At 30.4% G+C, this 17,360-nt stretch overlaps 4 protein-coding genes across 4 annotated transcripts; 2 read left to right on the top strand and 2 right to left on the bottom strand.

The window, feature by feature from the left end:
- Positions 1–4: 4 nt before the first annotated feature.
- Positions 5–3,235, bottom strand: LOC149893701 (uncharacterized). Its single transcript, XM_090094777.1, has one exon. It carries the CDS (start codon positions 3,135–3,137, stop codon positions 186–188), a length of 2,952 nt encoding a protein of 983 aa, XP_089950903.1. The 5' UTR covers positions 3,138–3,235; the 3' UTR covers positions 5–185.
- A 1,361-nt stretch (positions 3,236–4,596) lies between these two features.
- On the bottom strand, positions 4,597–6,096 carry LOC149893700 (E3 SUMO-protein ligase ZBED1-like). Its single transcript, XM_090073106.1, has one exon. The coding sequence runs from the start codon at positions 6,094–6,096 to the stop codon at positions 4,597–4,599; it is 1,500 nt and encodes a 499-aa protein (XP_089929232.1).
- An 8,136-nt stretch (positions 6,097–14,232) lies between these two features.
- Positions 14,233–14,874, top strand: LOC149893699 (uncharacterized). Its single transcript, XM_090069995.1, has one exon. It carries the CDS (start codon positions 14,233–14,235, stop codon positions 14,872–14,874), a length of 642 nt encoding a protein of 213 aa, XP_089926121.1.
- A 162-nt stretch (positions 14,875–15,036) lies between these two features.
- Positions 15,037–17,249, top strand: LOC149893698 (uncharacterized). Its single transcript, XM_090069986.1, has one exon. It carries the CDS (start codon positions 15,037–15,039, stop codon positions 16,321–16,323), a length of 1,287 nt encoding a protein of 428 aa, XP_089926112.1. The 3' UTR covers positions 16,324–17,249.
- The last annotated feature ends 111 nt before the right edge of the window (positions 17,250–17,360 follow it).

Raw genomic sequence — 17,360 nt, 5'->3', positions numbered from 1 at the left:
TTGCTTTCTTGTTTTTCTTTTAAAAATAAATCTGCTATAATTTTGTTTATTTCTTCCACACTATGTTTTGCATTATTTAAATTATCGATAGTATTTATTTGCTGAGTAATGAGCGGCTCTACTAATGGTTGTTCCTTGGTATGTTCTTCTTCTGTAGTGATCTCTATGAAATCTTCATCGCTTGCTTAAGAGGTTATTATAGTTTCATTGATATTGCTAGGATGCCAGGTTGACTCTTTTGTCACTGCTTGATATAAGGCAAGCTCTCTGCTATACAAATCCATACTATGAGCTTTTAACAATCCATCAGCTACCACTTCACTTATCCAGCTCGTACCAGAAATCACTAATAATCTAGGTAAATTCTTAGCTGTGTTGAAAACACTATCTACTAATATAGTACTTAGACCTTGACTACTATTAGTATTTAAGACTATTTCTACCTGTGCTACGGAAGGATAATTAGGACCAGAAGTTGTTTGACTTAATATAGATTCTTGAAGTTTTATATTATATTCCGAACCTAGATGAGCAAAACCAGAAGACTCTTGCGGCATCCTTGGTACTATATCAGTAACTTTTGTTATTCTATAATAATTATCACTAAAAAATTGCCCTGCAACCTCTAAACTTTGGTGGCTACACCATTTGGGTGCTGCATATGTATAAAGACTAATCTTTCTGAAGATCGACCGCAAATCCATTGATTCTATAATCACTCCCATTGCAATTAATTTTAAGTAATAAACTGCAGCTAATGCTCCTCCTAAAGAATGACCTGTAAGATATATTTTAGAATCAGGATGTGAATCCAAATACTCTCTTATAATCGTCGTTAAAATTCCTTCACTAGTTAATTGCCTTCCGCCTTGCTTGTTACTCTTCCTTTGTACATTCCATAATTCATCAATTGCATCCTTAAATCCACTATGTACATAAAGAGTTTTATCTTGTATCTTCATTTTTGCTTTAGTTATTTTAGCGTCAGTAAGCCAATTAGCTAAATTAGCAGTACCACGAAATGAGATTATAAGCTTTTGTTCGTCTTGGATTAACAATACTCTTAGATTCTTCGATTCATTTTCTACTATATAATAGGCATTTTCATTATAATTGTATAGTTCCTCTATTACCCATGTAATCTTCTCGCAAGTTTTTACATAAGTTAAATGTGCAATATAGGCTAATTTTTCAGCCATAAACAAATCTAGCTTTTCATTTGTTGCATTTATATTTCTTGTCTCAGTTTGTTCTATCTGCACTTCTGTTATCATTGACACTTTGTTACTGAACCACATAGGAATCACTGCATTTGCTGCTTTTATCCCTATATTGTTAGCAGTATTATAATCCAACTGAGTATCTCTTAAATAAGCAATAAACTTTACTACATACTCAGTTGCAATTGCTTCCCAATGACCTTTAATCTGCTCGTCAATTCTTTTATGGTGCAATATAACTTTTACTTTTTGTACCATTTGACTGAGCTTTATAAAGATTGAGTCAGAACTATTAGAATCTGATAATGATTCTAATAGTTCAAGTTGGCAAAATTCTGTCACACGACAGCAATAATCTGCTATTATTTTATCCTGCTGCTTATTATTAATAATATGACTTGCTTTTTCTTTAAGTGTTATCAATTGCTGTGTTGTTGCAAAATTTTCTAACAAACTTGTTACTAAACTACCTACATATGGGATATGGGTAACTGCACTATGCAATAGTGGCTTAGAATGTATATTTATAGCCATTACATTGCTTGCAGCAGCTATAGTCCCATCTAAAGTGATTTTCACCTGACTTTGCAGAAATTTACAAAATATTTCATAGATTTGAGTTATAGTCGGAAGAATATTTTGTGCCAAAGATGCTTCATCTTCAGTTTTGGTAGTACTTTGTGGTTGTCGTAACTTAAGTAGTCTTTCAGCTTGGTGTTGAGCCATTTTGGAAAAAATACCATCATTTACAGCTTCATCTTCCCAATATTTCCACCAGCTGCTAGGAATCTCTTGCAAACGACCTTTTAGTTGATCTATACGTTGTTGTTCTAAAATAAGTCCTTTAGTCATATCTTGGACTACTAAATTAGCATAATTAACAGCAATATTTGTTGTTGTTTTGATGACGAGCTTATCTGTCATTAAGTATTTTTGAAACTTACTAACTGCGCTTAAATTAGCACCATAATCTACAAGTAAGTCAGCTGCCTCATAATATAAAGGTTTGTTTATAACATCTTGCTCTAAACTAGGTTGTTGATTACTAATCAATTCTATATCCCTTATTTTCTCGTAAACAAGCTGTAATGCTGTTTTCTTCATACCATCTATATCAAGCTGCTGATTTACATTTACGCCACATTTAAGCAATAAAGTTAATAGTTCAACATCTGCTTTTTCAGATGCTATATGCAGTAGAGTTTTATCACCTTGGATATAATTTGAAGGAATCTTAGCTACAACATCAGAAAAGTTTGTACTTATTGTTTGATTACCAATACGAGTTGTTGTCACAGGCTGTTTATGAATCCATTGCTTTAAAGAAGCCAAATCTTTAATACTACTCGGTTGTATTTCGAGCAATAAGTCCCTGATGAGTGAAAGCTTCTCTGTCCTAGTTAGTAATAGCTCTTTATGTAAGTTATAGTTCTTAACGAAAACCTTATCAAAACCTAACTCTTCTAATCTAAAGTAATCTTTATTGATTTCTTCACTCTTGACTAAAATCGTTGCATTATTATTTTCTTCTTCGCTTGTAATGTAGTTGTGCCTAATTATACCCTTTAAAATAATAGTACCATCAAAATAGTCCAGCATTTGCCCTATAATATGTTCCGGTTGACTGGTGCTTTTATCCCTAGCCTGATAATAATTATTTTGGAAACTAATCATATAGCCATATCCATTCTCAGAATCAAGCATAAACACTAAGAACAGTTCTGGTTCTCTAGTTAAAATAATCTCAGGGATAATTGCTTTAATAGTTTCTCGTAATATTTCTACCTCTGTCCTTAAAGATTCTGTTTTGGTAGAATGTATATCTACAATCTTCTGTCCAAAATATCTGCTAGCAGCTTGGCTCAGCAAAATACGAACCTTATCTTCTTGCAATTGCACTGTTGCAGTTTTAGACATAATCTATAACCTCTATGTTATGAATATATTAAAACACACTAGCATTAAAATACTAATTAAGAGCTTAACTTTTGAATTAATAAAAAAGAAAACTTGTCAATTGTAACAACTGTTACGCACTAAGCAATAATAGTAAACATATTTTGCTATTCCTTAAAAGGGTTCTGTCGCATATATTTGGGTTATGCAAATTTTCGTAGCAAACTAGGATTTTGGACGCCATTAACATTTTAAAGTTTTCGAAAATAGAAAGACTATTATTAGATCGGACTAATTGACCTTTTTGGATCATACGAATATTTTCAATACCGGTTATAGTAATTTTAGCTGAACGAAAACTCTTAAAACCAAGCATCGGTTTAGTTCGTTTCTTAATAAACCTATGGTCCTGCTCTACAATATCATTCAGATATTTCACCTGAAGTACTTCAATTTTCTTATCTTTAGCAAGCCCTTTGTTAATGGCATTAAGAGCAGAAATATTACTACCGCTTTTATCAATAACCACTTTTTTAGGATGATCATTATGCTTAAAAGCCTTACGAAAGAATGCCTTAGCCGCAACTGCATCTCTGCGCTTTCTTAGCAAGAATTCTATAGTATTACCGGCTAAATCAACTGCTCTATATAAATAGATCCAAGACCCATTGAGCTTAATATGAGTTTAATCCATTCTCCAGCTATTACCTACCGGCTTTTTACGTTACCTTACTGCCTTATCGATAATAGGTACAAACCTTATAACCCACCTTTGTAGTCTAGCATGATCTATTTTAGCTCCCCTAATGCTCGCCATCTCTTCCAAGTCTCGATAGCTTAATGAAAATCTACATTTCATATACACCAATAGCATTATTATCTCCGGTGATGAGCTGAATCCTTTGAAATATTTCAGTAATTTAGGTGATATACTAAACGGCATCTTTTCTACTTTTTATGCCTAATTTACCAGTTCTATTTATCTGTGGCAATATATGCGACAGAACCGAAAAAACTGGTTGTTTGCTGATAATGTTAATAGTGCCAATAAGTTAGCAACGCTTTATAGTAGTGTTGTTACGACTTTGAAATTATTCGACTGTCGACTAAATTGATTTTTGTATTTTTTAAAGTCGACTAAAATCGACTAATACATTTTTAAAATCGACTTAGTCGACTAAAAGTCGATTTAGTCGAAATACTTGAATAAAAAATTTTATTATACTCATATACTTAAATGTTGCTTGACAATTTACTTTTTAGATGGTATGAAACAAATAGAACTTTAAGAAAGTAAACAAAAAACCTTGGTGGTATGTAATACTGTCAATAATAATACATGGTGTTATAACAAAAGCATTTTTTTGTTCGATTTTAATTCTTCTAATCTACTAGATGAATTAAAATCGAGTTAACAAGCAAAATAAAACGGAAATTACAATCACAAAGTAAAGAAGAAAAAAAAACAAAGATTGGCATTTTATATGTCTTGGCTCAACAAGACACATTTTTCAGCTAAATCTTGTTTAAGTCTATTTCGCCGTTCTGTGATGATTTCGGCAGCACTTAAAAATAACTCTTCTGAAGGCGTTGATGAAGCAGTTATGCAAAAAAGCATCTTCGCTACCTTTGACAAAACGGGAAATTGACCTAAATTATTTTTATAAAATGCAAGGGGACATGAATTTTCCGATACTTTTATATTCATATTTATATAATTGATGATTTCGCCGTCCACTGATAACAAATCTTTTGACGACACTGTTTCATCGCATAACAGTATTTTTCTTTTTTTTGATGGAATTCCTTGACTAGATGACGACTCTTGGCTAGACAACTGAAGACTTGTCGGTGTGAGCTGTAATTCATGGCTCAATTGAACAACTAAAGAATGAGCTTTTTTAATACAAGCAATTTTCGCTGTTTTGTTCGATATAAATTTAAAAGTACGAAATCGAGGATCTAAATATGTAGCTGCGTATAACTTTTCAATTTTGAGAAAATCTTCACATCTTCGATTAAAATTTTCTTTCAGTTTAATGGCAAGATTCATAATTGTACGATTATTTGATTCACTTTTAAAGTTAGCAAAGTAATCAGTTAATTTATAAACGGCTGGTAATATAATTGAACAAGTGGTATATTGTGATCCGCTTAAAATTTTTGTAAAATCATGTATTGGTTCTAATAAATCAATTAGCTCGCCAATGATTTCCAGTTCCCAACTTTTTAACAACAATTCTTTATTATCTTTGTTCTCTGGTTTAATTAAAACGTCTTTGATTGAGTCACTAAGTTTAAAAATTGATTGCAGCATTAAAAAGGTCGAATTCCACCGAGTAGGTACGTCTTGTTTTAATTTTTTAATTGAACATTTATCTTCCGGATTGTCAATTTTCATATTACTTAATTTAACACAATTAACTAGCTGAGCAGAAAGTTTATTACTATGTTTAAATAAGCCAACCAGTTTCCTGCATTTCTTTAAAATTATGAAAACGCAATCATTTTCTTCAGTTGATTGCTCATTCTCTTTTACAAGAACATCTTTAACAACTAAATTTAATATGTGACAAAAACAAGGTATGTACAATTTATTCATTAGATCTTCTATACAATGTTTGATATTCGCAGCAGTGTCACTACTTGTTGAAAGTGTTTTATCGTTTATTTTCCATTCATTTAGAATTAATTCAATTTGCTCCTTTAAATATAGACTAGTATGAGCTTTTGGGCTGTGCTTTAATGCAATGCGAATCGATTTCAAACAAAAATTTTGATCAACAAAATGTTTAGTGGCGCCGATGTATGAGTGCGAGGCTTGTGACGTCCATCCATCTGTTGTTAGATGGCAAAATTCAGCTTCGTTTAAAAGATGCATAACCTTTATTTTAAATGATTCAAATTTAAGCGGCACTATTTCATACGAAAACCTTTGTCTAGTCGGCAATTTGTACTTGCTATCAAACAAATCTAGCATTTTGATAAAATGCTTGTTGTCAACAATCGACAGCGGTTGGCCTGTTTGAAGAATAAAGTTACACATAGATTCTTCTAAATCTCTATATTTCTGCGAGCTTGAACAATATGAGTAAGAGTTTGCAATGCAGCTTTGATAGATAGATGACCAGTAGTTGTACTTAGAAGTTTAGACTCTTTAATGTTAATTCGATAGTTACTATACAAATGATTTGCCATTGAGCTGGTATTTTTATTGTACTTTAGCTCTTTGTTGCAAATTTCGTTTGTAAATGCATCTTTATATTTACACGAAGTTATTGTAGAGTCATTGTTTTTTAAAAAATAATTCCAGACTTTACTTTTATGAAAATTATTATTCAACATTTTGTTTCGACCATAAAAAGAGAATAAAAGTAAATAAAATTTATCATAAAATTAAGTCAAAGGAATAGCATAAAATCTCTCAATCGTTCTCTGTCGTTTCGTCTCTCTTAAGTTTAATCGCACGGCTTTTAAGTGCGTTCGTTGGGGAATTCCTTCGTGCGGAAATATTCTCCGAAGGGATTTATTTACCAATCATTATTATTAATAGTCCAAAGGGAGCTATACCAATCTTTAATAATGTCTAAAGGGAGTTAAACCAATCGTCGATAATGTCCATTGTGAAATACTGTCTACCGATCATTACGTAGTGTATTGAATTTAATGAAATATAAGAATACTACTTGTAATTTCATTTGAATTTTTAAAATGTTAATTTTTAAAATTCTCTCTGTTTAAATTCAAATGAAATTATATAAGCCGTATTCTTACATTATTTTATCTTATATATTATCTTATATAAAAATGATACAGTGAGAATTTAAGAAATGTTAGTTTTTTTAAATTCTCTCTCTATCATTTTTCGCAACAATTAAAACAAATTAATAAACAGTTTAATTTAAAAAAAACAGTGGCGTAGCGAGGTGGAGATTGGGCCGCCAAAACCGTTATGAATAATATTCTTACGCATTGCTCTATTTTTATAAATAATTTCTTTTTTTAAGTTAAACTACAAATAAAGATATCTTTTTACTAATTGGTCAGCATCATAACAAAATTAAAGGTTAATAAAGTTATATCAAGTGAAAAAATAGAAACAAGGATTTTAAGATGATTACCCGACTAAATCGACTTTTAGTCGATTAGTAGGAAACCCATAGTCGATTAAATCGACTATTCGATTTTTCAAAGTCGACTAATTTCGACTTTCGACTAGTCGACTTTTAGTCGATTTAGTCGAAGTCGATAACAACACTACTTTATAGTTTAATAATAACCTGTAAGTTCAATAATATTAATCCAAGGGAATATTTAGAAATATATCTTAAGTCAAGTACCATACATAAACAGGCATGATAGTAGTGATTTAAGGAAATTATTACCTGATAAATACGATACAAACAAAAGATATGACTTAGAATATAGGAAGCAAGCTGGGATAGTAGAGGCTATTATTAATCCAACAACAACTAAGGATATTCCAAAGGCAGCATAGTAGTATGAAAAAAAATAAGGTTCTGTCGCATATATTGCCACAGATAAATAGAACTGGTAAATTAGGCATAAAAATTAGAAAAGATGCCGTTTAGTATATCACCTAAATTACTGAAATATTTCAAAGGATTCAGCTCATCACCGGAGATAATAATGCTATTGGTGTATATGAAATGTAGATTTTCATTAAGCTATCGAGATCTATTTATATAGAGCAGTTGATTCAGCCGGTAATACTATAGAATTCTTGCTAAGAAAGTGCAAAAATGCAGTTGCGGCTAAGGCATTCTTTCGTAAGGCTTTTAAGCATAATGATCATCCTAAAAAAGTGGTTATTTATAAAAGCGGTAGTAATATTTCTGCTCTTAATGCCATTAACAAAGGGCTTGCTAAAGATAAGAAAATTGAAGTACTTCAGGTGAAATATCTGAATGATATTGTAGAGCAGGACCATAGGTTTATTAAGAAACGAACTAAACCGATGCTTGGTTTTAAGAGTTTTCGTTCAGCTAAAATTACTATAACCGGTATTGAAAATATTCGTATGATTCAAAAAGGTCAATTAGTCCGATCTAATAATAGTCTTTCTATTTTCGAAAACTTTAAATTGTTAATGGCCGCATAACTTCCGAAATCCTAGTTTGCTACGAAAATTTGCATAACCCAAATATATGCGACAGAACCCTATTTTTTGATCTAGTAAAAGATAAGAATTTTAAAATACCTAACCAGGCAGAACAACGTGAACGAAAATTACTTGAACCGGTAAGAAACAAGTTAAACCTATAGTGCTTTTTATTGATGAAGCGCATGACTTAGCAATCCAAAATCTTATTTCATTAAAAAGGCTAATTGAGCTTGTACATATTAGTGGTGGCAATTTAACCGTTATACTTGCTGGACATCCCAAACTTGGTAATGACTTGAGACGTCCTATTATGGAAGAAATCGGTGCTCGTACTCAACTTTTTCAATTAAATCACTGGGTTGAAAATAAGGAACAATATGGTTCATAGTTATTCAAACAGTGTTGTTAAAAAAATGTAAAACCTGCAGATATAATTACGCCAGAAGCCATGAACTTACTAATTAATAGTTTGGTTACACCTTTACAAATAAATCATTATTTAACTATAGCAATGGAGCAAGCTTATTTGTCTGATACCAAGCCTATTTCACCAGAAATTATTCAATCTGTACTTGTTCCAGATTTACATGGAATAGAAGCAAGGCTTGCACGTAATGGCTATAATTTACAGGCTTTATGCGAAATATTAAATAGCAGACCTAGTGAAGTAAAGTCTTATCTACTTGGCCAACTTAACACCAACAAAAATGCAGAATTTAGCAAAGAAATTTATAAATTAGGAGTAATTTAATTAAATGGATATTAACTTTATAGAGTCAAATAATGTGAGCGAGAGTAAAAGATAAAATCACTTAAAGTGAGCCGTGATATTTTCAGTGTCAATTAAATCGAGCCACAGTGAATTTATAAAATCATTTAATTTGAGCCCGTTTTTACCGATGAAAGCGAGCCACTCTCATTTCGAAAGCAAGCCGCCACAGTTTGCTATAGATAGCGGTTTTATTGTTGATGCTAACGGTAGCATAAGCAATCAATGTGATATTATTACATATGATGCGGACGTAACTCCTCTAGATATAACTGCCTCTGGGTTTTTTCCAGTTGAAACGGTGGTAGCAGTCGGTGAAATGAAATCGGTAATTCAGAAGGAACCTCTTAAAGAAGCTTTACTAAAGCTTACCAAGGTAAAACGCATGCTCCAAGAAATTAAAACGCCACCTATTCTTAAGCGGGATAGATCTTTGGGAATGTCCAGCTTTGACCCAAAGGCAAACCATTATGATCAAATTTTTACACTTTTAATTTGCGAAAAATATGATCAGCATCACAAGATTGAAAATGAGATAGAAGATGTTTACAAGGATATTGACGCTCACTTGCGCCACAATATAGTCCTTAGCCTTGAGAATGGTGCATTTTTATATTACGACCAAAATAATAAAACTCTTCAATATCCTTATCATGCTCAAAAGAAACTAAAGCATCGTTTCGTCTCTCCCACAGAAGAAGATCAGTACGCACACCTCAAATATTTTTGCCATTATTTCTATATGGCTATGGCATCCACAACCATACTTTATCCAGAAACGTGTGATTATATAAATTTCAGCTCATCAACTAGACCAATACGTGATCAAAAATAAAGAAACATAGGGCTTGATCTTGAATTTTTTATACAATGCTTTCAATATCTGTAACTCTAATTTTGTCACCAATATAACGTCTATTAAATCAAAAAGTAGTCTCTTGTGTCCATTATATATTTATTACGATTTATTACACAGCTTTTTTAAGCAGTTTCGGAGTGTATAGAATATTATAATTTAATAGACTTACACTCATACCTCCTATTAATAATTCGATTATTGTTTTCTATTGTGCTAGTACAGTAATAGGTCACTTTTGTTGTACTATATAATGTACATATTTTTATATATTATTAATTATTGAGTTTAATAACTAATTAGTTATACTGTTGTTGTATTATTTATTTTAATAATTTAATTATTATTTAATTGATAAATAATTTATTTTAATTACTATTGACTTTATGTATTATTAAATATATACATTATTAAATGTAATAAAATAATAATTATGAAAATAATTAAATTAGTTAGTATATGGAATCCGAAAGAGGGACAGGAATCTAAAAGTACACTTGTAATTAATCTTGCATCTGCTTCGGTACAGTTAGAGTTAAAACCTCTCATTATTTGCCAAGACCCTCAAGGAACTTCCCTGTTATACTATAAATCAGGCAACTTGTCTTTTGAAATTATTGATAGCGTACCAACCGATCGTCCTGAGGCAGATATAGTTATATTCGACCATCAGGCTAGCGATTGGGAAGTCCCTAAAAACCATTTAATCGTAATGCCATTGAAACCTGCAAGAGATCAATATTCTACTTACATTGATGCTTATAGAAGAGCTGAGCTGTTAGGCAAAAAAATCATTACTGTAGTAACTGATGGACAGGAACATCGAACTAACGAAAAAGATACTACTGATTATTTAAAAAGCAAAGGGGCTTGTGTTATTCCATCTAGTGGTGTATTTAGCCGTGCCGCTAGTGAATATATAACAATCTTTGATCAAAAGATGAATAAAGCTTACAAAGTAAGGGACCGTAGAATGGAAATTAATAAAATTCTAGCCGCAATATTAATTGAAAATGAGGAAACAAAAAATGATTACTAATAACTGGATAGATGAAGAAAACGCAAGAGCAACCGAATTAGTAAAGACAGGTTATACTGCAAACAGTAGAGCCCGACTATTAATAAAAAATACAAAACAACCGACTCCAATTCGTCGTATTAAAAGTATCAATATTCAAGAATTGCACAGCTTGGCTTTTGACAAACTAGTATTTGAACAGAAAATAACAAAAGGAAAAAAAGCTCCAGAGCTAATGGAAGAAGCAATAGAGTTGTTAATTGAAAAGTATAGCTCAAAAGAATAAGTAAGAAACTTTGTACATAGTGAAGATAAATAAAATTAAAAAACCTTGTTAATGAAATATAGGAGTGTAAATTTAGTGTGGATAAACCTTTATCTGATTTCAGTAATGAACAAGATATAAAAATCCAGCACTTTGTAGATGGAGCAGATGAACATAAAATTGAAGCAAAACCTAATAAATCATTTCCAGTACCGCTGGAAATGATTTATTAGGTTTTGCTTCAATTTTACAACTTCAACCAGTAACTACTGAAGTTGATGAATGCTTGTGATGCTGTATTTTTCTGTTACATATTACTATTAAAATAATCTAGTACTTTTGGTTGACTATTTAAAGATATGTTTTTTAAATGCTTACCACTTTTTTCATGGCTTCTAACTGCCATTATACCCATATTACTTAGAGAAAATGTTTTTCCACATACACTACACATAGCCTTTGTTTTATCATCGGTTCTCTTTAGCCAACCCCAAGATGGATGGAATTCATGATTGATCCAGTCATTGTCAAAATAAGTTAGTTTAGAAATTATTGTTACTATTTTTTAATTATTTACCTGGAAAAAATCTACACTATATAAACATACAGTTATAAAATATATTATATAAATATAATATGTATAATTCATATAGAAGCACACAGTTAAATAAATTGAATACAAAAATAATTTATTTTAAAGATAAGTTTCAAACTTTAGATAATAATATAATACCAATCATTTACTATTTTTATTAGAATTTAAGAGGGTTGGAACCACAATAACAAAAAAAATATTAAAATAAATTAATGTTTTCTTTCCTTCTATTATTCACCTCCCCAAGGCCAAGGGGGCCATTTCAGTCAAGGAGGCTACTCATTTCTTTGTATTACTTTTTATTTTATTTATTTTTATTGTGGTTACAATCCTCTTTCAACTCTTTAACTCCAAAACATGAACCTTGACGAACAAGGCTGCTGCGCGGAGAAACTAAGTGAAAACTAAATAAAAAAAAAGAAACTAAAATAAGAAAATAAAAAAAGAAAATAAAAAAAGTAAATATGAAAGAAACTAAATAAAAATAATAGTTAAAAGAAACAGAATAAATAAAAAGAATTAATAGATTTCATTGAAATTTTTGTATGTTTTCAAGAGTTGGTGTAAATTCATTTATACAAGTTTAAAATAAAAAATTTGAACTAAAATTTAATTTTCCTTGACTTTTGGCTATAAAAGTGAAAATACCTGACTTTTCCCAGATTTCACTGACTCAAATGCTTTTCCCTGACTTTTCCCTGATTGCCCTGATTTCCAGTTCGCTGGCCACCCTGCAGCAACAGCACACAACAATAGAACACATCATAAGTTAATATAATATGTTTATAATATAACCTAAGTAAGATAACATTCATATACAACAAAACATAAGTAACAACATTACACAAAATGTTATTAAAATACAATATGTATATTTAAAATAATTAATAACAAAGGCTTGAAAACAGCTAGACCTAAGGCAGTAACAGTTTGACACTAAAAACTATCGTGTAACCCTCTGTTAAAAGTATATCACTTGGCTGGCAAAGTTGACAAACCTTGCTCTACACATTTACCAAGTCACAGCACTTTGAAAATACAAAAACAGCATAATATAAACATATGTACCAACTGCCCTGTGTTACAGCCGAGCTCGGCCCGACATCGGACCGCCATCGTTTTTGTCCGTACGGATCGATGTCGGCCCAACATCGGCTAGCCGCCCAAACTATATCGATGCATAGGCTACCCGATGTTGAGCCGACGCGATACCGCTTATACCATACTTAAGTAATATTTTATATTACTAAATTTAGTAACGTAAAATATTATTGCTTAAGTATGAATACTTCCGTTGTTTTCTGTTGTAAAAACAGAAAAGCAGCGTCGCTTAAGCGTTTTTGTTATAAAAATCAATTTTAAAATGTTATTACTTAAGTAATAATATTTTGAAATTGTTTTTTATAATAGGTAATATGTTAAATTTTTATTTATAAATAGTGTAACTATCTATAAATATTACGTATATTTTTATAGTATATTATTATAAATATTACTCAAGTAATAATATTTGAAAGTTGTTTTTTATAATAGGTAATATGTAAATTTTTTATTTATAAATAGTGACGTACGCAAGCAACCGAAATCAGTTTTATGTAAGTTGAAAGTTTAGCCTAAGTTAAACGTTACCATGTAAAAGATATTTACGAAAAAATGGATTAGGCAACTAAAATATATACAAAACACATATAAATCAAAATTAAATATATTTTTAAAATAAATTAATTTGAATCTGTCGAATCATCAAATAAATTGGATTGGCTAAACATCCGATGTTTTCTGGGCATTGGTCTTTGTAATTCATATGAATTACGAAGACCAATGTGTGCAGCATCTAAAAAATAGTATAAAATTAAATTTTAACATATCAATAATTCCCAGTAAACTTGCCATGCATGGTCCATGCATGGGATTCATTGGTTGATGGCGGGCATCACCGCGCCAGTGATGCCGGTCATCAACCAATGGTTGGCCACGCTTGTTTTACGATCGGTCAACTTTGCCGATCTTGCCGATCTTGTGCCAGGCTAAAACCAAGTTTGTGATAAAATAAAGATTTTGCGTTTGCGCATGTCCTATTTTGTAAATTTTGCCATCTTTAACTTTTCACGTCAGTTTCCTTATTACTTTTTACGTATTGATTTTCTATATGTAATAAATTTATTTTAGTTCATTAATAAATGATAAGAAACTTTGTAATTCATAACAGGTTATATTATAATACAACAGCAAGTAATAGAGTAATGTAATGCATAATGTTACAACCTGACATGGTTTATACTATTATTAATAATACTATTTTATAATACTATTATTAATAGTATTAAAATTATAATATATTATAAAATATATTATATAATACTATTATTAATAGTATTATATAATATATTTTCATAGTTTGTACTATATTAATAATATAAGTTATAATATCTACATTAGTTTAAAACAATTACTTTATATTATTTAGATTTTGTTTTATTCTTTCTTGATGAGCTGTAAAAGGAAAAGCGAAAGTTCAACCTGGACAAAAAGAAGGAAAGTTTTAGCTGAAATAAATATAGTGAAGAATGAAATACGCGAGCAGTTGAATCCCACGAATAATATAATGAAACAATTTATAGAAACAAACGAAAGTGAATTATGTTTAAATAACTATCAGAATACTTCTTTGAGTTTGCCAGATGTTAGTTCACCGTGCAACAATTTCTTCACAAGTGTACTTGATGATAAAAATAAAAAAGTAGAACATTTTTTCGAAACTGAATCAAATTTGCAATCTGATGAAGAAAGCAGCTATTGTGGCTCTTACCTGGATGACGAAGAAATGTTTTTTGAAAATGAATCAGCTATACCTGATATTATTTCAAGTCTCCGTGAGTGGCATACTCAATTTAACATAACTGATGCTGCGACTTCTGATTTATTAAGTCGACTTATATTATTTCATCCTGATTTACCTTTAAGCATTAATGGTCTACTTGGTAAAAAAGTTCCTTATTTTATAGACAATATTGGAAATGATAATTTGTATTACCATTTTCACATTAAAGATCATGTAGTTGAGTTAATTAAAGCTGGACTGACAAATAATTTTTTATTGTTACAGCTAAGTTTTGATGGACTTATTTAAATTATTTAATTTTTATTTAAATCAAGTTCAGATGAGTTTTGGCCAATTTTAGGATTTTTTCATGAGGTTGAAACATCACCATTTCTTATTGGACTTGCCTATTGTAAAAATGGAAAACCTAATGTGAATAATTTTTTAGATAAGCTTGTTAAAGAGTGTAAAATGTTTGAAGACGGGCTTATAATTGAAAAGAGAAAGATAGTTAATAAAATACATGCAGTTGTATGTGATACGCCAGCTAAAGCATTTATCAAGTGCACCAAAGGCCACAGTGGTTATTATTCATGTTTTATGTGTAACATCAAAGGAGAACATTTTAATAAAATGACTTTTTCTGGCAGTGATAATCAATTAAGGAGTGATTACTTATTTAGAAAAAAGGCTAATATTGAACATCACACAGGAGGTTCTCCCCTTTTAGAATTAAAAATAGATATGGTTAAGGATTTCCCTGCTGACTACATGCATTTAGTTTGTTTAGGTGTTGTCAGAAGACTCTTGAAGATGTGGAAAGATGGGTTTGGAGATCGACGGACAACCATTGGATCAGTTTCAATATCTCTTATAACGGCTCGATTAGAAAGTATGTACAATTACATACCTAAAGAGTTTGCTAGAAAAACAAGATCTTTTTCTTTTTTAGATAGATTTAAGGCAACAGAGTTTAGGCTATTTCTGTTATATGTTGGCGCTGTTGCTATTGTTGATATAGTACCAGAAGAATACTACAAAAATTTTCTTCTTTTACAATGTGGAATGACCATTTTTTTGAGTCCTTCTTTGTTTAAAAACAATTTATTACAAGCTTCAAATTTGTTAAATGCTTTTGTTGATCACTACACATCATTATATGGTAAGAAAAATGTTGTTCATAATGTACATAGTTTACGTCATCTATCATATGATGCAGAGAGGTTTGGTTGCCTTGACAATGTTTCAGTATTTGTTTTTGAAAATTATTTAAAATCTTTACGCGGTATGGTAAGAAAACCAAATCAAGTACTTCAGCAAGTTGTCAATCGTTGGTATGAGTCTGAAAGTCATGTCACTTTTCAGTCTTTCAATAATTTTCAATTAAAAAAACAGCACCAAAATGGGCCTCTTTTGCCAGAGTTAAAAACAAAAAAACAGTTTTCAATCATTGTTAAAGATGGACTTACTGTTGCAACAAAAGAAAGAGATGCTTGTATTAAAATTTCTTCAGATGTTGCAAAAGTGTGTAATATTGTAGAGGAACATGATGGCAAAGTAACTGTTGTATATAAAAAATATAGAACAATTCAGGATTTTTTTAAGTATCCAATGCCATCATCTGATATTAATATTTTTAGAGTTTCTAATTTTTCCTCTAACCTATACAAAGCAGATGTATCAGAAATATTATTGAAGTTTGTTCGGCTGCCATATAAAAAAGAATCTTATGTTGTTTATCCAATTTTACACATTTGACTACATCTTGATAAACCTGTTGTTTTAAAACGACCCTTTCAATTCTATTAAATTTTCTTTGTATTACAGTAATAAAAATAAGTAATTTACTTGATTTACCTTTTTTACTTGTTTTAATATTACCAATTAAATTATAATAAAGTATAGTATATATATAATAAATTATAATATATATATAATAAATTATAATATCTTTGTATATATATATATCTACAAATGCAGCATTAAGTCAAATATACATGCGTTTTGTACATGTTTTTTGTGCACCTTAATTCATGACAGGTAATTGTTTAATTGATGAAACCAAAGAAGAAAACGATCAAATTAGACTGCCTGCTCAAAACTAACTCTCAGTCGATGTATGTACTACTCCTTGCATGTTCTCCCTAACGGTCAGTCGATGTATGTACTAAGATAACAGGCTTCCCCTCAAAAATGTGTGACGTCAATGCGTCGACTTAATGCTGCATTGATATATGTATTAGTATGTATGTATGTATGAATGTATATATATATATACATACATACATACATACATACATACATACATACATACATACATACATACATACATACATACATACATACATACATACATACATACATACAAACACACTCACTCATTAGCCAACCCAATGGCACCACACATACAGCAGAATTCCCAATTGGATTAAAATTCACAAGTTTTAATGAGAAGTTACTCATGTTATATGAGTTTTATTTAACTAATTTACTGTTTTATATTATTTTATTTTTTTTTTTTTAAATCTTTTTTATTTATTTAAGGATCAAAGCAGAGTGTATATATATTGAATGATTTAGGGACAGCTCACATTGACTGAGGGTTGGGGCAGAGTTAGGTTAGGCTCAGAGTAGTTAATGTCCCATTAGGGTTGGGATTCTATCAACTTAAGGTTTAGTTTTATTCTGCAAGAAAAGAAAAATTGTATTATTTTATTTTTTTTCAATATATATATATACATATATATACATATATATATATATATATATATATATATATATATATATATATATAT

The sequence above is a fragment of the Hydra viridissima genome, unplaced genomic scaffold (assembly GCF_058129835.1).
Source record: "Hydra viridissima isolate aposymbiotic clone 2 unplaced genomic scaffold, HvirCarnegie_v1 scaffold_1, whole genome shotgun sequence".
Taxonomy (NCBI): Eukaryota; Metazoa; Cnidaria; class Hydrozoa; order Anthoathecata; family Hydridae; genus Hydra; species Hydra viridissima.
Note: the sequence above shows the minus strand (reverse complement) of the source record. Positions and strands in the feature narration are given on the sequence as shown.

Excerpts from the sequence above, each read along its gene's own strand:
- LOC149893701 (XM_090094777.1), bottom strand. The coding sequence starts at position 3,137 with ATGTCTAAAACTGCAACAGTGCAATTGCAAGAAGATAAGGTTCGTATT.
- LOC149893700 (XM_090073106.1), bottom strand. The coding sequence starts at position 6,096 with ATGCTAGATTTGTTTGATAGCAAGTACAAATTGCCGACTAGACAAAGG.
- LOC149893699 (XM_090069995.1), top strand. The coding sequence starts at position 14,233 with ATGAGCTGTAAAAGGAAAAGCGAAAGTTCAACCTGGACAAAAAGAAGG.
- LOC149893698 (XM_090069986.1), top strand. The coding sequence starts at position 15,037 with ATGTTTGAAGACGGGCTTATAATTGAAAAGAGAAAGATAGTTAATAAA.